Source organism: Fistularia commersonii, chromosome 3 (assembly GCF_037954325.1).
Source record: "Fistularia commersonii isolate RoL2024-O1a breed Wild chromosome 3, RoL_Fcom_v1.0, whole genome shotgun sequence".
NCBI classification, from domain to species: domain Eukaryota; kingdom Metazoa; phylum Chordata; class Actinopteri; order Syngnathiformes; family Fistulariidae; genus Fistularia; species Fistularia commersonii.
The window spans coordinates 6846274-6873845 of NC_141286.1; the positions used below are offsets into that span (position 1 = coordinate 6846274).

Genomic DNA, 27572 nt, shown 5'->3' on the forward strand with positions numbered 1-27572 from the left:
CATCTTTTCAAAAGGTGGTCACTTCTGGACCAATAAGGACGCTGTATTTTTCTGAGCTAAACCAGATTGTACTGACAAAATGTCTCAATTTTTGGCTTCAGCTGGAGCATGAAATACCTTGACATTTTCATGCCAAATTGTACTAGAAAATTAGTTGAGTCTCCACAGAAATTTTTTCCCCAGACAGAGAGAAAACAAAAGCTTGCGAGTGGATAAAAAGACTGTGGTGCGGGCAAAAAACCAAAGGGAGACATCAGTAATTTTCCCTGAAAGAGGGGGTTCTCCTTTGGAATGTCCTAGTCTGCCACAATCCCGTTGCATTTACAAAGGAGGCTCCTTCAAACAGCATCACACACACAACAAAACCAACCCCTCTACAACCGAGGACCAGAGCGGTCTGAACTCGCCCAGCCAGCCTTTTCCTTTCAGTGCAGAGACAGTAGCCCTCCGCATCAGTCCAAATGACTTGGCTCCAACGAGGTGGCTGTGCTATTTTCTTCCGAGCGTGTTGTTCCGACAGCTCTGCCTCTGGTGCAGGTTAACATGCAGCAGTGCTACATAAACATTAGGCTCACGGAAGCCACGAGCAGCAGATCACCACATCCAGTACACACAGAAGAGGAAAACTTGGCAAAGAAGCTAAGATAAGAAGTTCAGTATAGCAATGGAATTCTTTATTAGCCAAGAACTGCATTGGAAAAATTATAGGTTTATGCATTTATCAACATCATTACATTTTAATGTTGTCTTTGATCAACGGTAAAGGACCAAAGATTTAGTGAAAACAGGGATGTGCAAGATTCATGAATCACCTTGCCAGCTTTAATTTGAAGCAAGATGTTTCTTTTTTTTTTTCCTCCAAGGGGAGTGGAATGGTTATTTTTTTTTTTGATTTTTGTTTTTTTTTCTTTAAACCAGCCTAGACAAAAATCTTCCCGTTTTAAGATTAACAGCAGAACATTGGAGGAATGCCACTCAGATAGATATGAGGTGGTCAGTATATTCTCAAAGCTCTTCCAGATCTGCTACATTAAGTAGGCCTTAACAAACCAACCTCAGCATCAGGACTGCATTAGAACAGCTGCTAGCAATCCCCCCCGCCCCTCAGTTCAACCTTTAGTGCGATTACAAAACTGCCAAATCTCTAAACAATGTCAATGTACATTTCATATTTTCACAGAAAACTGATTCTTTTACCCAAAATAATCAAGAACATATTTTGACCCCTCAGAAATGAGATAAGTTGCACATCCCAGATATCAAACCCGGGGGAGGGGGGGGGGGGGGGGGGGGGGGCTGACTTTGACTCCACGTCATGCCTTGTTTTCTCTAACAGTTTTATTTCAACTGAGCATCCTCTGATTTTACATCATTCCTATTTTACACAAAAAGAAACCCTGCCAGGACTGACTGGTCAGGGGACAAGAAGAGGACAGAAGTTTCAGTTCAACACACAAAAGGTCACAGGAAATGACCTCCTAAAGGAAGAGCCAGAGATCATAGAGGGTGCAATCCCAGAACTCTGCTCAGGTGCGGCTGTGACTCAGGGTTGTCACTGACAGACAAGCTGAATTGGGCTTCAGATGAATAGCCTGATGCAGCTATTCTCAAAGCTAGTCAAACACGTTTCAGCATTTAATTATTGTCTGCAGATTCATGAAGTTGGGTCTTTAATCTAAAGCCTATCAGTGGTTCATGTGCCACCATGACAAGAGTACAAAGCTGTGTTGCAGCCCCCAAGGTCCGAGGACAACAGTTCGAAACATTCGTATATACAGCCATTAAAATATTACCTAGTTCCACATGAAGAGAAATGGTATGCACACTTGAGAAGTGAGGTTATAAAGCTACAGATTATTTCAATAACAAAGCCCGACAATCTTACTGTATGCTTTTCCTGCCTTGCCTCTCAAACGTTTCACCAAGCTAGGCACCGACATACTACGACAGTGAAGGAGAGAAATAAAGAAAAAAAAAAATCCTAAATAAAAAAATAGACAAAAATATATCTGACACATAAAGACACTGTCATTTCTTAAATTATTGTTTTTTTTTTAGTGCCCTACATTTTACACCCAGTCAAAAACATCTGCCTTCGGTTGGTCAGTAAGGCTGCATGACAGACGGCAAGCCCCGTGTTAAACCTATGGTACTTCTAGACAACGTTATGTAAATTTACAGTATACAATTTTTGATTACCATGCAAGAATACTTTTTTTGTGTAACATTTAATAGCTTGATCTACATCCAGGAATAATTTACATTGAAGGACAAAAGTTATTGGACCAGAGAGCGCAATTGGTAAATAACAATGGTGGTAAGTGCAGCCGAAGGAGATGAAGATGTGTGGGTGAGGTTTAGGTTAGGCAGAGGGGGAGGGAAGGTGGGGGGGCAGGTGGAATGCCAGAGAGGGGGAGGAGGAGGCAGGATCCGGATTAGCGCCTGGGTAATTGGGTTGGTGGTCCAATCCTCTGAGGTCCAAATCAACGGCACTCCCACACTTTTAATGTTTGATCTACACTGCCAGTGACCACGTAGGGAGCAGCCCTGTGGAAATCTGCAGGAGGAACAAAGGCCAACGTCAGAACAAGGTAAGAGAGACAATGTACAACAGACGCAAAAATAAAGTACAAAAATAAAATATAAAGCAATATGATTTTCGGTTCAGGAGACGGCTGGCTTGGATGGATGTTAAATGGTCTCTAGACAGCCAGTATTGATTTGGCTCACGAATGTCACATGTGTGAACAAAGAAGCACTTAATCCAGTACATTTACAGAGGGGAGTGATCACATTCCTATCATGAGATTGGACATTTACATCAGAGGTGCCGATCGATTTTAAAAATGACAGAATTCTTCCATCAGTGCACAGAGTTGCGAGAAACAGTATTTGAAACAAGTCCTGCTCCCAGCAAACACTACCTAAGCAAAATAGCCATTGTCAATTAATTCAACATGCTCATTAATTCAATGAGATTAAATATGATTTGTTTCCTGAAAGCCAGTTAGAACTGGTTGGTGGGCATGTTCCCTCGCAGTGTTTCAGTCGGGGGAAAAATACTGGCTTCGCTTAGGATATCAATGCTGCTTTCACAGGGTATTCATTTTAAGTCAACTTGTTGAGGTTGTTCAAGTAGCCAAGGATTTCACTTATTGTAAAAAAAAAAATTAGACAAGAACTTAAGGGTTTCACTGAATAATGTAATTCTGCTTAAAAGGCTACTTAAAGGTGGAATTAATGAAAAACCAATTGTAAAATTGTACATAAAGACACGACTGCAGTAGAGATTCAGAGCAGCACAATGAACAAAGATGCTTTTTCTTTTCCAAAATGCTCCAGAATTCATCACATCAATAGCTCACAGCAAGATCCTCTTTAGCTGAAGGAGGATTTCAAAGGACTCGGCTTCAAACAGCTTGCCCTGGAAAAGTTGGCTGAAGAGATCCTCAAGAGAATTCCCGTGCCGTGCTCCGCGGATACAAGGTGGGGGAGGCGGGAAAATCCTGGAGCGTTTGTGTACCTCTTAAACCCCAGTTGCCAGTGCCCCTCAGGATGTTTAAAGCACTGCGGGCGGAGAAGCTGCACTTCTTTACAATAATTCAACCTTTTTCCAAACGGTGCTACTCCATAGGACATGGAATAGGGAGGATCCTCCTCACCTCAGGAGACCAACAAATAAACAGTGTCTAAGAGGTTTAGGAATTGCTTACCCAGAGAGGTAACAAAGTGTTCATGGGCACTCAGGGTTTTCATGCAGCGCTTGTTCTTGTAGTCCCAGATCCTTAAGGTCTTATCATCCGCACAAGTCAAAATAAACTTGCCTCCTGGGTGGAAGAGGATACCACGCACCCAGTTGTCATGGCCAACCTGTTACAAAGACAGGCAGGACCCTTGCTGAATTCAGTATCATCTCAGGAAAGAACCAAACTGTTTTCACTCTGCAAAAATCAAGGGCAAAATCCAGAATTAGTCTTAGCTGGTCCTCACCATTGTCATAAGGCACATGCCAATGCTAACATCCCACATCTTGATGGTTTTGTCTCTGGAGCCAGATAGCAGGAAGGGGCCCGGTTTACCACTCTTCTTGGACTGGTGAGAAACAAAAAAAGGAATGAAAAGAATAACAAAATGTTAATAGCTATGTAAAGTGAGAAGAGAAAACATGAAAAAACATTTTTGCTTTTAACTGAAAGCAAATGCAGAGTATCCCTTTTCAAAGACAGAGTAGATGGAACATATTTACATTAAAGCATTTACTGGAGTACCTAATGAAATGCCAAGCGCATATGTGAAGAGAATAGAGTTGGCTACTGGCTTTGGCAGAGGTCTACGCTGTCTAAGTGCTCCTCTAGTTGCTGTGTTGATGGCTGATCTCACAGTGGGGATGAAGGAGGAGAACACTTCATATTCAATGCTCTGTGTCTGAACTTGCTGTTTTGTCTGCACATTGGTTTTGCTACTGGAACATTATCTGTTCATAATACTCGCGCATCTTTATTGTGACAGTTTGATCTGGGGTTTCAGCACAGATCCACTTTGTGTGAGATTTCCAGTGAATGTGTTTGTAGTATGAGTGTTATTTGGGCTCCAATCCAAAAAATGTGTTTCTACGCCGACCAGTAACTTGCCAGTTGTCACATTTTTTTGCATTCAGTCACTAGTCCTTTGTCCTCGCGGTGTGTCATTCATCTAAAACTGAGAGGCTTGTGTAAAGATGATTCTAACACATTCCAGACCGAAAAGCCACAGGGGAAGAAAGTGGTCTGAGCAGTCTCATACCTCAGAACCTGTGGCATCGAGGATGGTGGAGTAGGCGCTCTCTGGTGCCCAGGAGATGCACTCCACTACATGTTCATGCTCTCGCAGTTCAGCCTTGCACTCTTTGGAAGCTACAACCCACACGCGAACCGTCTGGTCATTTGAGCAGCTGGCAATCAAAGTGCCATCCTGGTTGGGGCGCACCATACGGACCCACTCCCTGTGGCCAGTGAAGGTCTTCACACAATAACTAATTGGCAGAGTAAAAATAAAAGAGTTATCACACAGGGAGAATCAAAGTGAATATTGTGCTCTAAAATGTAAAAAAAAAAAAAAAAAAAAAAAAAAGAAGAAGAAGCTTCAATAAAAGTTTACCCAGTTGCCACCTCCCACATTTTTATGGTTTTGTCCCTGGAGGCAGAAATGATGTGGTCTCCATTGGGCATGATCGCTACAGATGAAACATTGTGGTCATGTCCTGAAAAACAGAAAAAGACAAAACAACTCCTCAGTCAAGAGTCATAAAAAGTAACGTAATTTCTTTTAGACAGGAACACATGATCTTTTTTATCTGTCCTTTGAAGAGCGATATCACAAGCAAAACTGACCTGCCAGTCGGAATTTTTCACAATTTCAGCCACCGATGGTGCCAAAAAATGATGAAGCCGGGCTTAATTAGCCAATTTAATGGGAGAGCATGGCTGCCAATTTGCTGGGACTGGCATTAATCCATGGAGAATAAGTGGTACCTAATTACCTGGTTACTGCTATATTTAAGCTGCTAAACAGATGAAGACAACAGTAAGTGTATATGAAAAGGTCGGCTTAACAGTGAGTGCGCGTGTTCATGCACGTGCACTAGTACCCACAGGACTTTAATAGTGGTTGGCAGCTACAAAGACGTCCTATCTGGTGCTGTAGAGGATAATTAATCTACTGTTCAGTAGGAGAAAAAGTTTGCAAGGTTGAGTAGGACAAATTAAAAGGCGACTGAGGATGAAAGAAGGAAGCCGAAATAAAAAATTAAATGTTGAGGCCTCGTGTTTTTCATAAGTTTTAAAAGAAGGATATCAGTTCTTGAAACTTTTTCCAATTCAGAGTAAAAGGTTCTCATGTGTGGAAGAGGTTTATAATTTCATATTCATTAGACTGAAAGCGAAATCTGTTGCTGTCACAACTCCCACAAGTGTTACAATGTTACTGGAACTTCTTACTGGGTGCCAATTAGGCCTATTTCCAAATTTTGCCTCATTGTCAGACATTAGTGCCACTTTGTGTACAAGTTTGAACACATGACAATGAGACACAGAGGCTTTGTACTGTTACATGCAGCTGAGAATACTAGAAGGTCATGTTGCTGTCAGTATCCTGGTAATTAGTGCGTTACAGACACAGACCTAAGATTGCCTTATTGGTACCCACACCCATTTGAAGTCTGATTGTCCATCAGTCTTAAAGCTGACAGTGATGATACCACAGAGGGATAAAAAGCAGTGCGGACTGGAGATGTCACCTTTTTTGTTGCTTTGGGTAAGTTTGCATCTATGAGCAAACTCATTTATATATATATATATATATATTTATAGCTTTTGTACCTTGCAGCAATAATATTTTTGACTTTGTTAACACGACACAAATGAGTTGCGAGTACTGTTGGAGAATTACCACACATAGTTTCCCTTAGTACATTATTTATTTATTTTTTTACCTGAGGCTGGCTGTTTAATAGATTAGTTCATTAAACCGCCACCCCAAACATTCAAAAATAACCCCAGTGGTTTACCATTAGCAGTTGGCATTTTCTGTACGAATAATATTCTAGACACGAGCAATTTTATTTTCCACCACTGTCCAACAGTGGGTGAAAATAATTCCTCTTCTACTTTTCTGGACCACTAAGAGTTAACAAGCTACAGCTTGTCTGCTGTAGTCACAACACTGCTGAGTGAGACTTCCCAAGGAAGCAGTAAACCATCATCATAAAGTCATCAATAACAGTTTTGAGGAATGCCTGTCAAAAATAGACAAAAAATACATAGTTGTGGTGTCTACAGGATCAAAAAAGAAACACAGAAAGGTGAAGGAATTAAATTCTGCATATAATCCGGTATGCATATATCTTACCATGCATGGTTTTGAGGCATTCGAAAACTTGGAAATCCCATATTTTGATAGTCATGTCTGCAGAGCAGGATGCAAGCAGTTTTCCAGTCTGATCAAAAGAGATGTCCTGCACTGAATCTGTGTGGCCCTTCAGTGTGCGTTCAAAGTCTCCTGTTTCATAGTCCCAAACCTTAGAAAGGAAACAGACACATGTTAGGAGACATGGACTGCTGATTCCATTATGAACTCAATGGTTTTTCAATCACTGGCAAAAAGCCCCCACATGTCACTTCATCTGCTGCTCCATGTCACACAGTTTTTCAGCAAAACACAAAAAGCGGCACAAAAACGTACAAAAAAAAAGGAAAGAGGGCATACAGGGAATCAAGCTCAGCACAAAAGTCACAAGTCCCAGGAACAAGTTGTGCTGAATGCATAATTATTAAATCTACTGTACTGGTGTGACCAAAATTGCCCTAAGAACCCAAAGAAGCCACTCAATGAGCAGCAACTTTTTATACTGAATTACTCACAGTGTAAGGCATTACTGTTGCTAATGGCAGAGACACACAGCTGATTAAGGTTACAGCTACTGTACTGGTTACAGGACTGCCAGTTAGAAAAAAGAAAGACTGAATTTGATGTGCTCAGTAAAAGGACAGATTTTCTAGCCCGAGAAAGCGTTCTTGTCTCTCGGTTGTCTCGGTAGACAGATGGTTTGTCACAGAAGGATAAACTCTCCTCGGTTCTTTTCTTGGGGTGGGGGGATTTTGGGCAGACGGTGACAGAAGACTCCCACAGTCTCATCCCCCTCCACCACAACCATCACAGCCCCCGCCCCTCTTGTAAGGATGACACAGACAGTGCAGATGGCCATGAGGTACAAAGTGCAGGAGTGGGGAGGGAAGGGTCCTGAGCTGTTAAGGTGCTTGTTGATTCACCTGGTCTGGATATGTGATAATATAGGTTATAAAGTCACAATGGGGGAAAAGCCCTAAAACTTGGAAACCAGGCACATCGCATTTAAAGTACATCATCATAGAATAAAAAACTAAAGCAAGGCAACCCTATATTTCACCTTATTTTTTTTACCTAAAGTAGCATAGCCAAATGTATTTTATTTATGAGAAAAGAAATCATCGGGATGCATATATAGGTCAGTGTGGACCAGAGACTAGCCCTACACTCTTGATATTGATTGCATTCTGGTCTGATTGACTAAAATGAAAAGAATGGTGGTTCATGTCAATCACACAGTACTACTTTAGTATTGAATTTCTTCAGTTAGTGAACTTCATTCACTACAAATATTCGCCTTAGAGTCCAAATACTCTAATGAGATTTGCCCTCTAACTTATGATTCATTTACACTTAAAAAATCCATCCTAGCAAACTTGCTAAAGCTAGAAAGACAGCCAGCCAGGACGAAGTTATAGGAATCATTATCTAGTTCTCAATGTATTTCCTACGAGAAAGAAAAAAGCTAGCTGGCAATTCTGAAACAAGCTGGTCATTCCTAAAATATATCACACATTAGAGCCTGCAACTAAAATTGCAACTGTTCCAAACAATGTGAGAACAATGCAAACATTAAAGAATGCGGTGAAAGACATCCAGTCTGGTTATCAAACTATGCGCTCTCTGACATTAGATGGGAAGCCAGTGAAGCTATGTATAAAGAATGTGGCGAGTGCAAGGTCTACCCAACAGTTAAAAATTTAGAGCATCTAAGGAGTAGAAAACTGGGCTTCATAGGAAGGGAGGGTTGGCCACCAAGAGGCAGAGGTGCAAGAAGGCAGAGCAGAATTTGGCTCCACTTGAGCGATGGTGGGCTCTTTTGGTGGGTAGTTATGGTAGCACAACTGAAGCTTAAATGGAATATAAATGTGGCAAAATGCCAAGAGGTAGGGCTGCAGTGGGGAGGGAAGGAGGGGTGTTGCTAGAAAACGAAAAAGATGCCAAAACAGAGTGGAAGCCCTGCTGTGTGGGTGTAGCCAAGGAGAAGATGTACATGTGTCTCTTATTGCCTCATGAATTAAATATACGGAACAAACAGCTTAAAGGAGTATTAGCATTGTGCACCGTGGTGGAACATGGACACGTGCAAAATTAGCCCCAAGACAGACAACAACATTTTACATGTGGAATCTATGGACATTTAAAGGGCAGACATATTTCTGTAACCCAGGAAGTGTCAGAGAGGAGACATGGAGCCTGGGTTTGAACAGCTAAGATGTGAGCCCAACTGGAGGAGAAATCATTCAATAGTCAAAGTGAGAATGGCTGTGGCAAAGCAGTCACCAAGTTGGCAGAAAATAAAAAGACAACTCTATCATGTTTAACCTGGAGCCTAGAGTTCTAAGGTGAGCAGGATGTGTGAAATCTGACAAAATAGGAGGTATTACGGTCCATCCACACACAAGGTCATAATTGCAAATTTCAAGTTGGCAAATAGAAACAAACGGAGCACCTTAATCGTACATCTAAACAAAAAAAAAAACAGATACTTTCCAGATTAAATATGCAACATCCAATATTGTGTTTACTTATAGTTTCCACAGCTTTAATGAAAACATTAGCATACTGTCGTATTTCCCTGACAGAGTCACAGCTGTGCTCTGCCACGCTGACCATGCTGGTGTGTGTGAGACAACGTGACCTTTATAAGCCAACATCTGGTATGTGTATTTACACACAGATATGTGGCATATTCTACTAGCTGGTGCAACTTGGTGTTCACCCAAAAAGTTAATTCACAAGAGAGAATGACATAGCCACATGTGACGTTGTACAGCTCAATCAATGGTTACGGTCTAAAATAATAACATGGGATGGATATGGTGAACAGGGATAGAAAATTTATGTTTGCTGTGAGCAGCGCTCTGTCTGTCTTCTCAAAAGAAAAGAACAGCAGTAAAGAGAAAAGCAGCACAGTCAGCTCATTAAGCAGAAAACGGAAATTGACAAAAATGCATGTAGACAGTTTGTCTTGAAAAGGTTTGGTAGTAGTCCACTGACTTAATCCATATGAATCACAGGGATACTGACACTTCTACAGGATGTTTTAAGAGTGTCGTTCCATCATTATCAGGACTGGTTTTATTTTCTGCATTGAATAAACACTTCCGTGCACATGCCTGCATCTGTAACGTAAGTTCAACATCTGAATGGTATCTTACAAGTTAATTATACATTTTTGATTATAAATAAAGGTTTGAGCATCAAAAAATTGCATCAAGCAGGATCATCAATCAACATTAATTATGTGTGAAATATGATGCACTTGCAAAGGAAAGCATAATCACTGACTAAAAATGTATTTGTTATGACATCCGCCGCGAATCCCTTAGAAACTGGATAAATGATTCAATTACTTGAAGGGAGGCACGATTTCCAACAGCCTGCAAAACAAACCTTTATTGTTGCGTCCTCTGAAGCAGATACCATCACGCTGAAGACTGGGTGGAAGATCACACGGGTGACTGGGCTGCGATGGCCACTCAGTGAATATCTCTCTGGTGGGCGTGGGATCCACTCTTTGGGGTCTCGTTTCTGACTGACAGGCCCGCCCAAGGTGATTTCTTCTTTTGCTTCATTCAGTTTAGATTCAAGTTCCATCACCTGTCCAAAACATAAAGGTATGTGCTTCACCGAGTCATATCTGCAGTTTCAGAGCAGAATATAAGGATTGCTCTGGTAATCCTTTTTATGGATCCTATTTTTGCTGAAGTCATTATCTTTGATTCATTATTATTAAATTATCAACTGTAACTGCTTTCTGTGTCAGACTTTAATCCAGTGTTTACTGCGGATCCAGCAGTGATGTCACGAACTGTTCACAAGACTGCAATCCCCACAAGCCTTTTGCGAGGTGAAAAACCCCACAAACCTTCTTTTGTAATCTGATGACTGAGGTCCATTTTTTTTCCAAAAGGCCAGCGTACTTCTTGTCCGATTCTTCATTCTGTAGAGAAAAGGAAGGAGTAAGGGAGATATCAGGCAAACAGTTGAGGAAAGCCAATCAAAGTCGTGGGCTCAGCATAAATGGTAGTGGGTTTGGGCCAGCTGGGGTAGAATGCAGAGGTCTTTGGCTGCAGCAAGAAACAACAGCATTATTTACACACCCCTCGCAAGCCAACATTGAATGCCAGACACCACCAACCTACCGTACTACATAAACATATGTGTAGCATACACACATAACTACACACCAGAGTCCTAATCCTTTTCACAAGCTAATCTCCTGCAGACAAGAAAGGCTTAGGCAGCTTACAGGAACACACCCGGTCCTGTAGGCAATGGGTGAAGTTAACTTGTGGCAGACAGACGGCCGAGTCAGCCTACAGAGCTCGCTATACCAGCTTTGAAATCAACAATAAATCAAATTGGTCAATGACCTTATTCTTTCCCATTTGAAATCCACATGGTAGAACAAAGAGAAAAAAGGCACATAGTGCTCTCTCTACTACTATGCAATACAAAATAATTGGGACGATAATGTAAGATTTCCATTCTCTATTCATTGACCTATGATTTAGTCAAACCACTTGCTACCAAGACCAAATTAAAGCGTTCTTAAAACACAATTATTTGATTTCTTTGCAACAAGCAAAAAAAAAAAAACAAAGGCTGAAACAGCAACTGTACCCCCAGTAGTATCTCAAATACATGCAACATTATCACAATGTTGTCCAAATATCAAATTCATAGCACCCACGTTTGGAACTTTGTTACATCCTTTGATGTTGACAATATTTGTTTAAAAAGTCAAAACACTGGAGTCTGACTTCGAAGAAACGACCTTCATTTATATTTAACAAATTATGAGAGAGCCTCAATTCTTCCCATTTAGCCAAAATGATTATCAGCTCCATCAATTAGGATTAGCAGCCAAAAAAAGGCCTATTGCGCATACATAGTAAAATGTAAAGGTATGCTGATATGAACAGACTTTTTGAACAGACCATGGAATACCAGGCACTCTGCTTTGAGTCATTTAGAAAGTGGTTCGTCAAATAGCCACATGGTTCATGGAAACCAAAAGCACTTGAAGTAGGTGTGGAGAGTTGCATTACAGCTGTCAAAATAGTTTCTGTGTAACTGAAGTGCTCTACTTGATAACTGACATCACTGTAAAATACAACAAAGACCCACCATCTGTTTCCTTTTGCAGTCCATGAAATAAAACATTCCTTTCATCCCCCAAACAATATTTGTCAGTTAATTGATAACTTTAGTAGAGAAAGCTAATAAAATGACCACAGACCACCTTTCTTCTGCACACCATTTTCTAACTAGGTAGGTTACCCTAGCCCTTTGACTAGTGTTCAAAATAGACTGTAACCTGGTCAGTCTGTATACTATTTATAAATATAATTTACCTGTTAAGATGTTAAGAAAGCTGTTGTTTTTGTTTGACTATCTATGTATAGTTCTAACTGCAGAATCCACATTAAAAAGGCCTATGTATTCCAGCTCAAGAGACAGAGAGAAAAAAAAAAAAATCAAAATCCCTAAGTCAGTATACATATATTTATATATTTGGTGGATCCCTCTTGGATAGGTCCTTCATTGTATAACAATAAGGATAATGCAGGGAATGTATTAAAAATAACAACAACAAATACAATGCAGAGAATTTATTAAAAAAAAAAAAGTTAAATATTTCTTTGTACAGCTGTGTTTTAGGCACCAATTGCGACTCTTTTAGTATCACTGTATAAACCACAGCTGGAGGTGGTTACTAAATTTCATCAAAAATCCTCATTGACAGATAGCTACTTTTATCACTGAAGGAGAAAATTGGCATGGCACTACAATCTCACAGTTGGTCCCTCAGCCTCATTTGGAAACAAAAGCAAATATTCTGAAGCTTTGACGGATGCACCCATCACCAATACCTGTGTAGGACTTGTCAATGAAGAGAGGCGTTGCCTCATGAGAAGGCCATGTCGCAAACTGGGGCAATGGAGCATAAAGAAAACTGCAAAGCGCAAGGAACTGATTATCTGATCTGCCATCTGCCTAGACACGTTCTCCACGTCACCTCAGACGTGAGTGAGACTCACACAAGATGTGCTGGACTTTCAGCATCTGAGTGAGCATGTGCATGCAGGATAATTTTCTTTGACAAAAGATAACGGATGCAGGATTCCTATTCATGAATACTTCTACCTAACCTGCTTATGCACACCGCTAAACTAGAAGCCACAAGAGGACTGTAGACTAATCCAACCTACATTTTGAAGCCACAGAAATGTGCTTTGTTTCTGCACACTGAGGGTTATCCTCTCCAAAAATTTTAAGAAATTAAAAAACTTGTTTTTTTAATGGCAGTGTCTGGGTTTGTGCTCAGCTGTGTAATACCCAATAGGGTGCACACCATGCCATTCATCTATTATTCATTCTGCTAGAGAGAGCGTCTAGCAGAAGAATGGATAGACACAGAGGAGAAGGGGGAAGGGTACTACAGGGGGAAAGGTGAAGGAAAAGGTGCTAAAGTATAAAAAGAGGAAGAGGTCGAAGATGAGAGGGGGTTTCAGATATATCTATAGTAATATAATGCAGGAGGTTTTGAGTACAGCACTGCATGCCAAAGCCCCCTAAACATCCAAAGCAAAGCGATCTAAAATAGGCACAGTTTCTTTACCCCTGCGCTACATTGTTGTCCCATAAATTTAAAATGTTGACAAGGTTATTAAATGAGACAATGACATCACAGTATAAGAACTTGTGACCCATCAAGTATTTAACTTCAAATTACTGAGCGCATTTTAAAGTGATCAATCACAAGTATGAACATGACCATACGAACGTCAGTCTGATTCCAAGAAATAAGCCCAGCAGTTTGAATACTGTAGGAACAGTTAAAGTCAATGGTAATTTGTCCGGCTGGACCACAGGCTTCAAAATTATGACATAATTATAATTATAGGGCTTCAATTCCTTCCCTTACTGAAATATTCTTACAAGGGACATTAAAAAAAGCAAAAATACTCCATTTCCAGATTTCAGAGATGCACAAATGCTGAATTCAAATTCTGTACAAAATAGGTATACTTAGCCGTGCCATAACTGAAAACATAAAAAAAGGGCTTCTCAAACTAATTTTTCAGTATTATTATTCAGAAAAATTGTGGAAATGGGTTGCATCTGCTTCTAGGACACATTATAGAACATGGTGGGAGATGGGAAGAAACAAGCAAGAAATCAAGGCTTATTGTTTGGATTAATTGTTTAGGACTGGCTGTTGAGACAGATGTGTCCAATGTCAATATACTCACCATATCTAATTCCGCCTCCTTCTTGAAAGTGGAGTATGCTTCTTCATATCCATTGGAACGTAGATAATCAGCTATCGCTCGATTTCTGCAACAGACAAAGCAGACCCATAATTAGTTATGCTGATTAGCAGACGAGATAGTGGTTAAAGTGCATTATAAAGCTCATGGGAGATGGGAGTTGTATTCAACACTGCAACACAGTTAACGGAAATGAGCATGTTTGGAAGACATATTTGACAAAGAAGGACAATTTACTTTTTTCCACATATTCAAGGTGCGTTATGCTTCTAGCCAAATAATAAAATTGCTTTGCACGCATGAAGACTATCTTCCATGTACCATGATCTCGTACATACATTCGCAGACTTTCCTGCGTTCTGACACACACACATACACACAATTCTGCCCATCTGACACAAATCAAGAGCACATCTGTCTGGGTTCTATAATGAGCTCTTGTTGCTCAGGGCAAATAATGGGAAGGGATGGCTCCCCATGGTGTAGATAAGGGGAAAATGAGAGCCAATGTTCATCCAATCATTGTTTTTTTTTTTTGGGTCTCTGTCTCGCTCGCTCGCTCTCACACGCCCACACCCACACCCACACCCACACCCACACGCACACACACGTGGACCCACACAAGAAACTGAGAAAAATAGCGGCAGCTACCACCTCTGAACAAAACAATCACACAACCACTAATATTAAACTTTGGAGTCACACAGGTTTGGAGATAACCCAAATATTCAGTGACATCAGTCTTGTCAGAAAGCTGTCATGAAAAGGGTGTGTTACTGTTGCACTATTTAAAAAATGTGAGGAGAGATGATCAGATTGGGTAGACAATAAGACTATGCAGACAGTCCTGCAAAACAGAAGAAAGGAGCTTTGACAGTTTTCTTTTACATCTCTGGGGGTGCTGTGAAGGAAGTCTACACATCAAACTCACTAATATACATGAATACTGTGACTTTTTATCCATTATCAAATTAGAAAGAAACCCTTCAATTGATAAAACTGTGAAAAAGCAGAATTGATGCAGCTGTCCACACATGGTAGGGCTTAAGTGCTCACCACAGCAATAATGGCAGGGATCTGGGGCAAAGAACCTTAGAATTCATATAAATCCACTTTGGTCATTACATCAGCTATCAAATAATACATCAAAAACAAATCAGTCAGTTGCCTTGTGCAGAAGGGCTGTGCTTTTGATATTGTACAAATGTCTGCATGTCAATTGAAAGAGTTAAGATGTAAGGCATACAATATTGTACAAAATTCACACAGAATAGTCAAAAATAATTAAATAATTTGAAGATTGGAATTGAAAAGAAGACAGTTTCTGATGCTGCTTTGAGGAAGCTGACAACATGACCCGAAAGCTCCAGAGACACAGAATTTATTAATGTGATTACAGTGTTTCTTTGTTCCAATAATGATCCAACATTGCAGCCCTCCTTTACATGTTCAGAGTAAATCCCAGCACAAGCACAAAAAGGAATCAGGCGAGCTGTCAGACTTGCCATGTTTTAGGGAATCACATTGAAGGGGAAGGGGCGTGGAATCTGTCAGACTGGTCTAAGCGGCCTGTGCCCTCATGTTGATTTTGAGAACTTGACCCTGCCTTCCAACCCTACACATCTGACTATCCACAACAAGGACAGACCTTATTAAGCTCAAGGTTGGAAGGAGGTTATCACCTCACAACATGCATGCCTGCTTTAACCCCTAGACAGGTATTCTGGTGTGTCTAAGTATGTAAGCAGGTATGGGAGGGAAGTAGAGAAATTAGCTGTGATGCGTTGCGGAGGAGACGTGTGTGTGTGTGTGTGTGTGTGTGTGTGTGTGTGTGTGTGTGTGTGTGTGTGTGTTGAAGGATAAAGAATTTAGAGACCACCTGCTTTAATGCATACGTTTGCATGTTAGATCAATATTAAAAAAAAGTATTGTTCTACCCAGCAATTAAAGACGCCATGCAATTTTCTGTCAGTATAATGGAGCATATCAATACAAATGGATATAGCAGTGAGGTGGGAAAGGGTAGTGTTGGTGTCTCCCCCCCCCCCCCCCCCACACACACACACAGCATCGAAAAGTGGGCGTGCATAATTGGAGCTTTAATTTTGCCAGATAGAAAAGCGCTGTGTTAGAGAAATGTGTTTGTTCACTCCGTAGCAATTAATTCTGGACTTCCCTCCCATTCAATTCCATTTTCAATGGACCAATCACAGGCAGTTATCCTTTGCAGGGCAGGACTGGCCAATACCTCCTGAGGATTGGATACTGACTCTCTGTCATACATTCCATGAGGAATTATTATAGACATATCACTGAGGTGGATTGATGGGGTGCTTCACTGTGAAGAGAGATGTGTTTACTGGACCTCTGACGGCAGTTGGTCGCAGCATGATGTCTGTTAACATGTCACTGCAACCACTCATCTTTCATAACTCTGTTGGGTTGTTTCATCATGTATACATCTGAACGGGATGATTCGTCATGAAATCTTTCACTTTTTTATATGTCTAGCAAAATGTGTCAACAATGTTTGATCTGCAGCCTTTAATGCCGCCTGAAAATCTGAATGTAGAGAACCTTCTTGATACTATGTCTGGACATGTCAGGCTATATCTGGTCAGCAAAGCACTTGTGGTAGACATGCTGGAATTGGAGCTGCCAGGCAGGAGGTCTAGAGGAAGACCAAAGAGAAGATATATGGACATAGTTAGAGAGGGTATGAAGTTAGTTGGTGTGAGAGGATACAGAAAATAGGGTTAAAGAAAGGTTGATTCGCTGTGGCGGCCCCTGAAGGGAAAAGCCGAGAGGAAAAGAAGATTTATGTTATTGCATCATTTTGTTTACATCCACAGACACCACAGTCTCTATCAGTGAAAGACAAGTTTTAATGGCTGGCTTTGCAAAACACCTGGTCAAAATATAGTGCTGAGCCAAAGAATTCAAGAGTGACAAAACTCAGGTTGCAAATAAAGAAATGACAAATTATCAACTACATGGACAATCTGATGTTGTAGAGATGCCAATGGCAATTAATCTTTTTGAGCACTAAACTGAAGTAAGGGTGCTTGAAGGGGAGCTTGAGCTTGATTGAAATTATGAAGTTAGTGGTAGAATTCATTGTCAGCCAAACAAATAGTTGACATTAAGAAAGTAACATTTATGCTACAATATCATTTTGCACAAATATGATTTGTGTAAATCTACCCCTCGCAGTTGTTCCCTTCAGGGATTGCTACAGCAAATCACCATCCTCAATAATCCTATCTTCTGCATTCTCTTGTCTTAGACCAACCATTTTCTCATCCTCTTCCACTACTTCCATAAGTCTTCTCTTCTTTAGTCTTCCTGTCTTCCTTCTTTAATCTTTCTTCCCCACTGATAGAACCAACTTCAGCATCCTTCTACCGAAATATTCACTATCCCTCCTCCTTGTGAAATGTAAGGATGTAAGAACAACCTGGAAGCATAATGCCGCACAGTGATTCATCTCAATTACAAAAATTGTACAAGCAGATGATGAATGCCACCCTAAAGGATTAACAGGATACAAGAAATAGACGAGGATAAATAGGCAAATGTTAAATATTATTTAACTGACACCTGAAACCAACCGTAATTTCCAAACTATAAGCCGCTACGTTTTTCACACACTTTGATGCGGCTAATTTATGGATGTTTTTAGGCTAACGAGCTTGATGCTGCCAAAACATTTAACCTTCTCACATCAGGCCAATAAAATTACTGTGAAATTCTGAGGCTATTCAAATGTGACACTGAAGAAGACGACTAATTGTTTTAGCACACTGGAGGAAGGCAAAGATAGCGATCAGGTGGAGTAGGACAAAGCAGGGATAGAAACTGGATTGATGGACTGTTCCTTATGTTATTTATACTTAATCTTTTTCATCAGCCGTGTTACTGGGATTGTTAGGAAAAAAGCATTTCCAGTACCTATTTGTGGATATTGCCATTTTTAATCAAATGTTCAAAATAAATATTTCTGTGTCAATATCTTATGTTACAACGTGGACACCTGCGGCTTATAGAGAGGTGTGACCTATACATGTACACATATTTATTCACTTATTTTTAGCCAGTGCAGCTTAAAGTCAGGTGCGCTCAATAGTCCGGAAATTACAGTAATAAATAGCTGACTTAATCTCTAATGTTAAATGATAGTTATGACTAAAAGCCAAAGTAATGTAACAGATCTGTTTTAAATATATTCAACAATTAAAAAGACTTCCCTGAAACTGCTCTTTAGACCTATCAGAGGGTGTCAAATGCATAGCACAAAATACATAATAGCCTATCCTCAAAAATCACAGAGAATCACAAAGATAAAAACAGTGAAAACTAATATCAGCTCCCATTCTATAAGCAACAATGTAATGATAACTAGGAAGAATAGAATAGCCTTTTATTGTCATTGTATTTCAAAAACATGGCAAAATTGTTTTCATTTGTCAGTATAATAGACAGGTATGATATTGGTAATGGACAAGTTATATTCTGTTGCTGCAAGGGTTATATCCAACATCAAGATAAGGGGACACTGCTCTATGCAAACTAAATGGTAAAACAGATTTCAGGTCGATTGACACCACACCTCATCAGCTAAAGTATTTTTTGTAAGATCTGAGGAAGCACACCAATGAATTATTTGCACACAGCAGAGACTCGAACTCTTCAACATTAGGATAATGTATTTTTACAGCTCCTTATTATTATCAAACAAATTGAAGCATACTTGAAAGGCCAAGGAGGAATGATAAAAGTGATATTATTGGGAAATTATAAATCAAAGAAAATAAAAACACATAGCACTGAACATTGCTTTCCCTAAAATGAGCAAAGCACTTACACCACCATTTAATAAGTAAAGAACCCCTAAGAGCATAAAAGATGTCTACAAATGTGGACAGAAGGAGAGCAAACTGGCTGGTTCCTATGGTTACTAGCAGCCAACAGCGAGATGACGTGAAAAAGATGGCAGGATGAGTAAGTGGACATAAAGGGGGTGTAATAGAAAAGCCACAAAACATACATTTCTTCTATGGTCTTAAACGAAAGGCAAGAAAGGAAAAAAACCCTCACAATAATAGAGCCCTGATGAATTTGTATGGTATCAACAAGTGCATTGTTAATAGATAGATTAACTCTTTCCTGTTTCTATGAAGGTTCCAAGTCATCCACGCCGTGGTTAATTGTTAATCTTTTATCTGTGGAGTTACATAGTTCAAACCCCTGACAAAGTGGAAGGGACAGAAAGGCCTGCGTCACACAGAGCGAATGGGGGAAAAATGAGGCACGGCCGCATGACCTCATCCTTTTGAGAAAAGATACGAGTCGGCCTTCCAATTTGTCTACCCTTGACAACACTTCCGCCTTATTCCAGCACTAGATCACTTGCATTTGGTTCCATTTATATTTCAACCACAACTATATATCAGTATCCACTGCAACACTGCTTCAAAACTAAAGCAACTAAAACACTGAATTAAAAAACAGCTGAACTTTCCTAAGCAGAAAATGTGAAATCCATCCAGTATCAGCTCGTTCTTACCGAAGGGAGTTTACAAACCAAATCTATGATGCCGTTGATGCTTGACTTAGGTTCTGACATCCATGGAGAGGTAACGTCAAGTGCCAGGCATTTTTAGCTACAGATTTGATAGGTTAACATGAACACACTTGTACATTTCATGTTTGACCTGGTGTTTCCTCAGGTCAGTAATTTCACAAATCCAAATACTGCAGCAAGCAATTTGTGCATTTACTTTGGAAAAGCCTGACCACAATCACACTAAATTTGGCTCACCATGGCAATTAATTACTGTGACAAACAGAAATTGCCTGAGCTCCCTTTTACAGCATCTCCTAGGAGAGTAGTAGCTAATGTTTTAAGGGGAGAGGAGGGGGGAAAAGTCCAGCAAGAGACCCATGCAAGTATTATGATGCTAAGTCTTTGTTGGTTATTTTTAGGGTTTACCACCTTTAGCAAACACTTTCCTAAAAGCAAAATTTGTACTGAGCACCTGGCACCAGGTATTTGGTTATCAACTCCAATTTGTAAAACTTTCTGTTCACTGGACCTACACATGATGCAACCATTCTATGAGTACAGTAACTTCAGTGCCTTTGGAACCACAAAACTAATGCAATATTTTTGGAGTTTGACACTAGCATGTTACCAAAATAGGTTAGGGGTTCAATGGTCTAAGCACAGCCCTAAAATAGAGTAGCTATAAACCAGAAAATTAATCTTTAAGAACTCTGGATAAGGGTTTAATATAGAGAAGCTAAAGTCACACTGAAAGCTGAGCATTTATTCACCCAACTTAATTGACAAACCTTACGATAGAGAAATTATATTCAAAGTCCATTGCCATCTTAAATTTCCTACTGTTCGAATTTACTCGAGAATTACAAAATGACTTCAATGTCAACATGACGTTGACATGAGTAGTCTGTTTTGTTTCCCCATCAAAAAAATTAAAATGAAAAATATAATATGTTTGTCTGGTAAGAATAGGACAACAAAGTGTACTTTCTATTTTTCAGATTAATCTTTTCAGTTGATGGGAGAAAATAATTATTGTTTTAGTTTTTGTGACCCGACAGCTCTTAACGCACTTGTGAATGACTTATTAAGAAAGTGCCAGCACTCTACCTACTTAAGGTCTCATTGATTGAAGGTAACAAAAGAGCAAAGAGTGTATTAGAAGCAGCAGTCGGGTAGGAAGCTAAGTTAAGCTCATTCCTGCATCATAAGAACAGCGCTCAGCAGCTATGTCTTCTAAGAGTGACCTTGATGCCTGAAAAACATTCCAGAAAAATCATATGACAAGATTGCATAATTGTTCAGTTACACTTGGATCTCCATGTGAGCTGTAACCAATCTACCATTTCTCTTGCTTCACTGATGAAGAGGAACTTCAGCGCTTGGCTGATGCAGAAATTAAGCATGCTACCTCAAGGCAACTACCAAGATTAACCGCAAAATAAATGCACCCACAAATTTTTGATAAAGAGATGGAGATTAAAACTGGATATATCTCCCAAGTTCATTTTCCATCATTGGCAACTTCGAATTCAGGCAAGTCTCTGAGTTGCTACATAAGGCCACTAATTTTAATGCTCAATGGGGAGTCTTTTATCCAATCCAGAAATTCAGACAATGACTAACCTTAATTGTGATTATATGTCAATCACAATTTCCAGTTACATTTATGATCAAGTTCACAATCAATAAATTATGGAAGTTTGATAAGCTCTCACAGTTTTCTTCTGTCAAAACTTTTACAATTGCACGTTTACGCTGAACAATCAGAAACACAGGTAGGTTCACCTGTGGTTCACCTAAAACACCTGTGAATTGTCTTTCTGATGCAGCTCACTTCTGCTGATGCAATCCGTAAGGTCAGTCATATTTGTTTGCAATAAGTGAATCTACTGTCTATATATTGTTGTAACACAGGACAGCTGGTCCACTATATCAGGACTAGATTACCTTGTGTCAAAGGAAACTTTCAGACGACTAATGTATCTGATTTCAAGAATTTTGTGCATCTGCAACTTAACAGTTATTATATACAAAATCCTTTGGAATATTAAAAATGTGTGCTGAATCTTGTTGGTCACTGCAATTCTGATTTGGATATAGTGAAAATGATATTTCCAGAAACTCATGTAATGGGAAATTGTCATTCAGTGGCACCTTACGATTAACTTATTGGAGTCATTATAGTTAAGGGACAGCAATATTGACGACAGTTTCAAAATCAAATAATTGGATCATATATATAAGAATGGATATTGAATCATGACCACTGTGGAAGAGTAACAGACAGTTCATGCCAATCTATCAGTCCTGTGTTTCAATCCCAAAACTAGAATGTGATCATTCTACTGCTGGATTCCTTGCTGAAACACACAAGCATATTCAGTCCCGTGATCACCAGGAGAGATGCTTTGGGATACCATGTATGCATATGTTCTTGCAAGTAAACATTAGTCCACTTTAATATACAAATTACACACTTGTGACAAACTACTGTATACCTCCACACAAAAATTAAGATTTTGACAGACTACCTCAGAACTAAAAAGGGACAAATATTGAAAAAGGAGACGCTTTGGTCTTAAAACAAAAAATTGCTACACTTCAAGAACTCATGCACAACGGCTACTGAAGATGAATTACTGAACACAGATGGCAACCTTTCAACTATTACAATTTCCTTTTTATATACAGACAGACAAAAACATGTCCAATTAATGACATTGAAACCATCTGCTATTTGATACCAAGTGTAAAAAATGGTTATCGATTCATTTATTTATCTTATACTATCAAAAACTACCAGCTGTATAACAAATTATCTATAAGTGTATTTTCAAAAGCATAATTCAGGATTAATTAGCACAGACAAAAATGAACGATCCTGAATCAGTTACTACAGGACCCACAAGTCACTTAATAAAGCAGATAGACTTTCAAACACACCAACAGCTATTGATGGTATAGAAAAAAAATTGCCAGTCCACTATTGCTTTCACCCTACACATTTTTTCCTGATGGATTTGGTTGTTTCGGTCTCTGAGCTGGAGGATTCTATTGTCATTTTGTGACAGACACATTTGAAACATTAGAAGCTTGACTTTGAAAACCTACAGTAGTTTCCTAAATGAGCAATTTTTCCTTACACCATACATGATGTAGCAGTTGAATGACGTCATCATGTGTAAATCCTGTTATTTTGTTAGTATGGGTATGTGCACCTCATCAACATCACGATAATCATCAGCAGTTGTCGTGACAAAAATGATTGTAGCAGTTATTTCAGTAATTCAGAGCATCAGACCATTGCGAATGGTTCACTCTAATCTATTACGTATATGAATGGAGTTTGTATGTTTTCCCCATGTCCGCGTGGATTTCCTCCCACAGACTACATTATACAGTAAATTAATTGGAAGCTTCTAAATGCATTGCCTCTCGCTCTACAGGATACAGGGATAAATTAATTGAATGTATGTGGTTATTCATTAGTGTCCAACCTGTGTCCAATCCCTTTTCACTTTTACAGCACCTTGACGGATAGTACTTATAAAAATAATATAAATATATTTATCATTATTAATTGCAAATTGATGATGGTAAGTTAATGTACATCAATCACTTAAGTTATGAACCAAAATTGATGAAGCAGTTAACATAACTGCCAAAATCTGATCTAATTTCAGAAACCAGAAGTACCAGGTGTTGGCCGATCATACAGAAAATAAATTACACAATGGGAGAACAAGTTGATTTATATCAAGGCTATTATTATTGTTGTTGCTGTTACTGCTATTAATATTATGGATATATTGGCAAACACACTCAGGCCATTCAACACTTCACAGGCCTGATTCCGAATGAACATAAAACAGAAAGTGCTTACGATAGTCGGTGTCTGCGTGGTTACTGCAGAAAATGAACAAGCTTTGCACTAATGGGTTTTAAACCAGATCCAAGATGAAAAGGTCAGGAAGTACTGTTATTTACGCAAATAAAGTTAATTGAATGTCTTATTAAAATAAATTTCTTGGAAGAAATAAGAAACTGTTATACTCTGGGCTAGGTTATTATGTCTGTCTGCAGACAGCGATGTGACTTGTAGGTCCTTTAACAACTACTTGATTGGGGATTATTTGTTTTTTTCCTCTACACAGTTTCACCTGACCACCCTACAGATCTGTTCTTAAACCTTTGGCAAAACTTTGTTAAATTCACTGATGTCTAAAATATTTCACACTGCGGGTAGTTTGGAAAACAGAATTTTGAATACTGAATAGTGTTTCAGTCAGGTCTTGGCGTTTATTGTTATGTCATCATGAAAGCTAGGGGATGATGGAAAAAGAACAAAAATAAATTAAATAAATCCATCTCATCGCCCAAGTCCGAAGGAGGAGGAACAGAGGAAACAAAAAGGCTATCTGCACAAGGGTGCCTCCAGGTCTTTCAGGGGAGCAGATAGTTTGTGTTCTCTATCTATTTTTACCCCATGCTAGAGGGGATGAGTCCCCTGACCCTGTAAAGAAACACAAATGTGCTTTCATTGGCCAAGCTCACAAAAATAGTGTTGTTGTGAGGATGCTGCGCAATAACAGCATCTGACTGGGTTGCTGACAAAACAGCACCAGTTTAGCGGACAAAGAATATTTCTCTTTTTAGTATATCTTGTTCCTCACAAGGTTAAAAGTCTGCAAAAAGTCACACTGCCTTTCAGGCTGTTTAGGTAAATGTCTACTAGCAATAACAAGACCGAAATAAAAATAAGCGGTTTTATCAATTGCTCCATGCTGCCATTCAGATATTATAGCATTATATGATTTTTTGTATATTTTAGAAAAAAAAAACTTGCTCTGACGGATAAAACACATTTAAAAACAAATGGGAGTTTTCAATCTAATAGGACAAAAAATGTTTTTTTTGCCTGATATAAACAAGTCTGACAAAGAAAGGAGGGAGCCCATTGAAAAAAAAAAAGGTTGAATAGCAAGCGAGACACTGTTCCCACTAAACCCCCTGCCATGTTGCCTATGTTCTACTGTGCTGCTTGGTTTCCCAACCCGCCTCCTGAAAAGGAAGCTGTGGTGCCTCAGACTTGATCAACGGAGGGGAAAAGAGGTATGGGGGGGGGTCTTGGCAGCTTCGCTTGAATGGCAAATAGCTAATGGAAGATTAGCATTCCAATAGAGCTCAACAGCAACTGCCTACACTGGATCCGGAAGTAAGAGCATTTTCTCTAGAGGGTTTTTCATCAACAGTCATTAATAAAGAAATATCTGAGTGAGGATAAGAAATAACAGATTATGAATAGGTGGTTCCTTAGCCAAAATTCCATGTGATAAACATTGGTTTGGGGGGAAAACTCTAATAAAACTATCATTAGACGCAATCAGTTCCATTTACCAGGTAGTCCCCCCATATTGAATGACATGCTGAATTTGATATAGCTATGGGGGCAGGAGCAAAACATAGCCTTCAAAATGCATTCTGGTATTGATCCAGGGATCAGAAGTGGCTTTTGGGATTATAGTTCTTCCACTCAATTCAATCCAATCTACAACATATATTGTACCCATTTGATTTTTCTTTCAAGTCGTATCTATGATGGGCATTGTTCTCCTTGTACTTGGTTGGCTCAGTTCCCATTTCAAAAGTACTAACTGGTAAAGTCTGTCCTATGAAAAAGGTGAGGGAAAAAAAGAAGCCAGTCACTGTTGATCCCCCCCCATACCATGAGATCCGTCCCAAAGCTCTAATCTAAAGCACAGATTTGTTATGCAACACAAATGTTAGAGGACTATAATTTTTTTCAAACATCACAGGGCAGAGTCCCACAAAAAATGCTGCTGTCTTAAACTAGAATTAACAAGAATTCTAATAAATGGGAGTAGAGGTCTTAAAGATGAACTTGCTTATAGATTGTCTGATCACCCTTTGCTCTAACCTTTATCCCCCACTTCGGGGGTTAATGGACAACCCCGCAGACACAGCAGGGTAAAATCAATTATCGGCCGATGCCCATCACAGACTGACATATTCCACTAATTCTGGATAATGCTACATCCAGAATTTTCTTCATCTGCGTTATGTTGTAATGATTGCAGGTAGGCTACCATAATACCATGACCATGATACAGCAAAATCATTCATTAAGCTTTTTTCCAAGTGTCACATGGCTGACTGTTACAAGCAGGAATTTTTTTCAACCTTTCAATTTCTTAATTCAGGCATATCAGCATGAATAGTCACTGTAGGATTGTTTACATGACCTATGTTTTTTTTTAATTAATCAAATATTTATACTATTAATAAATGGTTAAACTGGATGTGCAATATAATGGTGTTGCTTTTGAATTTTAGTACTTCCACAGATCTTAAATATTCTGACTACGACTTTACTTACTTATTCTCATAACACTGTGAAATCATAGCCGCAAAATAACAACCTGAAATACTGTGACGGAAATCTGGATCAATATCAAGCCATTTTAGTCCGAGGACAATTTTCAAATACAGGCACATCGTCCTTTATATGGGATAACTGTACTGAAATATGAGCAATGACAACAGCCAGTGAGGATCCTAAAGGTTCAAGGGCAAAGAAAATAAGGGTTTGTTTGCTTAACTGTTTAGAGGCAACACAAGCACTCTTCCTCTGCCCCAGCAGTCATATTGGGCAAATGTTAAACACAAAACATTTTCATGCAGACATGTTAGACTAGGATCAACACATCCATGAGAATAAACCTCAGAGGAGGTCAAGTATCTTTAACCCTGAAGGATTATTACTTGGCACCACTGCCAAGGAGGAAAACAACAAGTTAGACAATCAAAAAAATTCTGCCAATTACCTTGCTAAAATCTGGCAGTCTAGTTATCTAAATTAAAAATACTATGTATAAATGTATGTGTGTGTTTCAATTTTCAAACATATGTTGACAAGAATTGACCATGATTTGGATCACTGTGAACCTCCACAGACATATCTTTAACACTGATACTTAACTTACTGGGATGCATTAGGAAAAATCTAATTCAAATATATGTATTGTCTTTCACCTCTCTAATGAGGTTTTCTAAAATACAAATTTAGAAATAGTTAATGTATTGCAGGTTAATAACAACTACAAAATTGATGAATTAGTGATGTTTGAAAATACTTTTTTCCAACAAAACCAATTGGGATGGATGATAACTATCTTTTGGGACGCACCGTCAAACCACCTGACAACCTTGATGACGAAACTTAACTCAAGTATTGCATTGTAAAATCAGAAGAGGGTGGTTGTATGGATAGCAGTGTAAGCAGCATGTGAAAGGCTAAGTATGTGAGTTTGGGATGAAAAATAAATTAAAGACACTGAACCCCATGATGCAATAGTTATGAATGTCTGGCTTGACAAAACCATTGCATTAAATGCGAGTAAATTTTTATCGGCCACATCATTATACTCAGCCATGAGTAGTACACTGTCAACTTACAATTCATCTCGTTGCCGTTGTGACAGCACCATAGTGGCGGACTGGTGTGTTTGGGGATGACAGGGATCAGTTGGTAGAAGGTGAATCTTGCGCAGCGGCTTCGCTCTCCTCGGTCAGGAGATGAGCTGTGCTGATCCAAGCAACACGAGCGAAGAGGAGTGTACTCCAATGGCAGGAGGTTGTTTTTTTCCAAACAAAGACTCAGACTAAGAGGGGAATGCAGGAATCTGCCCCCCAACTGGCTGACTCCAGGGACAAGAGAAGTGGAGAGCCTGCAGACCAGTCACCAGCCAAGTCTACACTGCATCTGGAGTGGAGAGATGGAAAAAGTCAGTATTACATATGCATGACAGATAACATGAAGA

At 39.4% G+C, this 27572-nt stretch overlaps 1 protein-coding gene across 1 annotated transcript in view; it reads right to left on the reverse strand.

Moving 5' to 3' along the window:
- Positions 1 to 876: 876 nt before the first annotated feature.
- The window catches only part of LOC147235355 (lissencephaly-1 homolog A-like), a 34540-nt gene continuing 7844 nt past the window's right edge, over positions 877 to 27572 (reverse strand). Inside the window, exons 2-11 of the mRNA XM_086143201.1 lie at positions 27208 to 27514; positions 14148 to 14232; positions 10754 to 10828; positions 10279 to 10485; positions 6886 to 7054; positions 5137 to 5239; positions 4783 to 5011; positions 3991 to 4092; positions 3714 to 3870; positions 877 to 2557 (exon numbers count right to left, since the gene is read on the reverse strand). Coding sequence (XP_085999327.1) covers positions 2484 to 2557; positions 3714 to 3870; positions 3991 to 4092; positions 4783 to 5011; positions 5137 to 5239; positions 6886 to 7054; positions 10279 to 10485; positions 10754 to 10828; positions 14148 to 14232; positions 27208 to 27239 — 1233 coding nt within the window. The 5' untranslated portion in view covers positions 27240 to 27514 and the 3' untranslated portion in view covers positions 877 to 2483. The remainder of the gene's footprint in view (positions 2558 to 3713; positions 3871 to 3990; positions 4093 to 4782; positions 5012 to 5136; positions 5240 to 6885; positions 7055 to 10278; positions 10486 to 10753; positions 10829 to 14147; positions 14233 to 27207; positions 27515 to 27572) is intronic.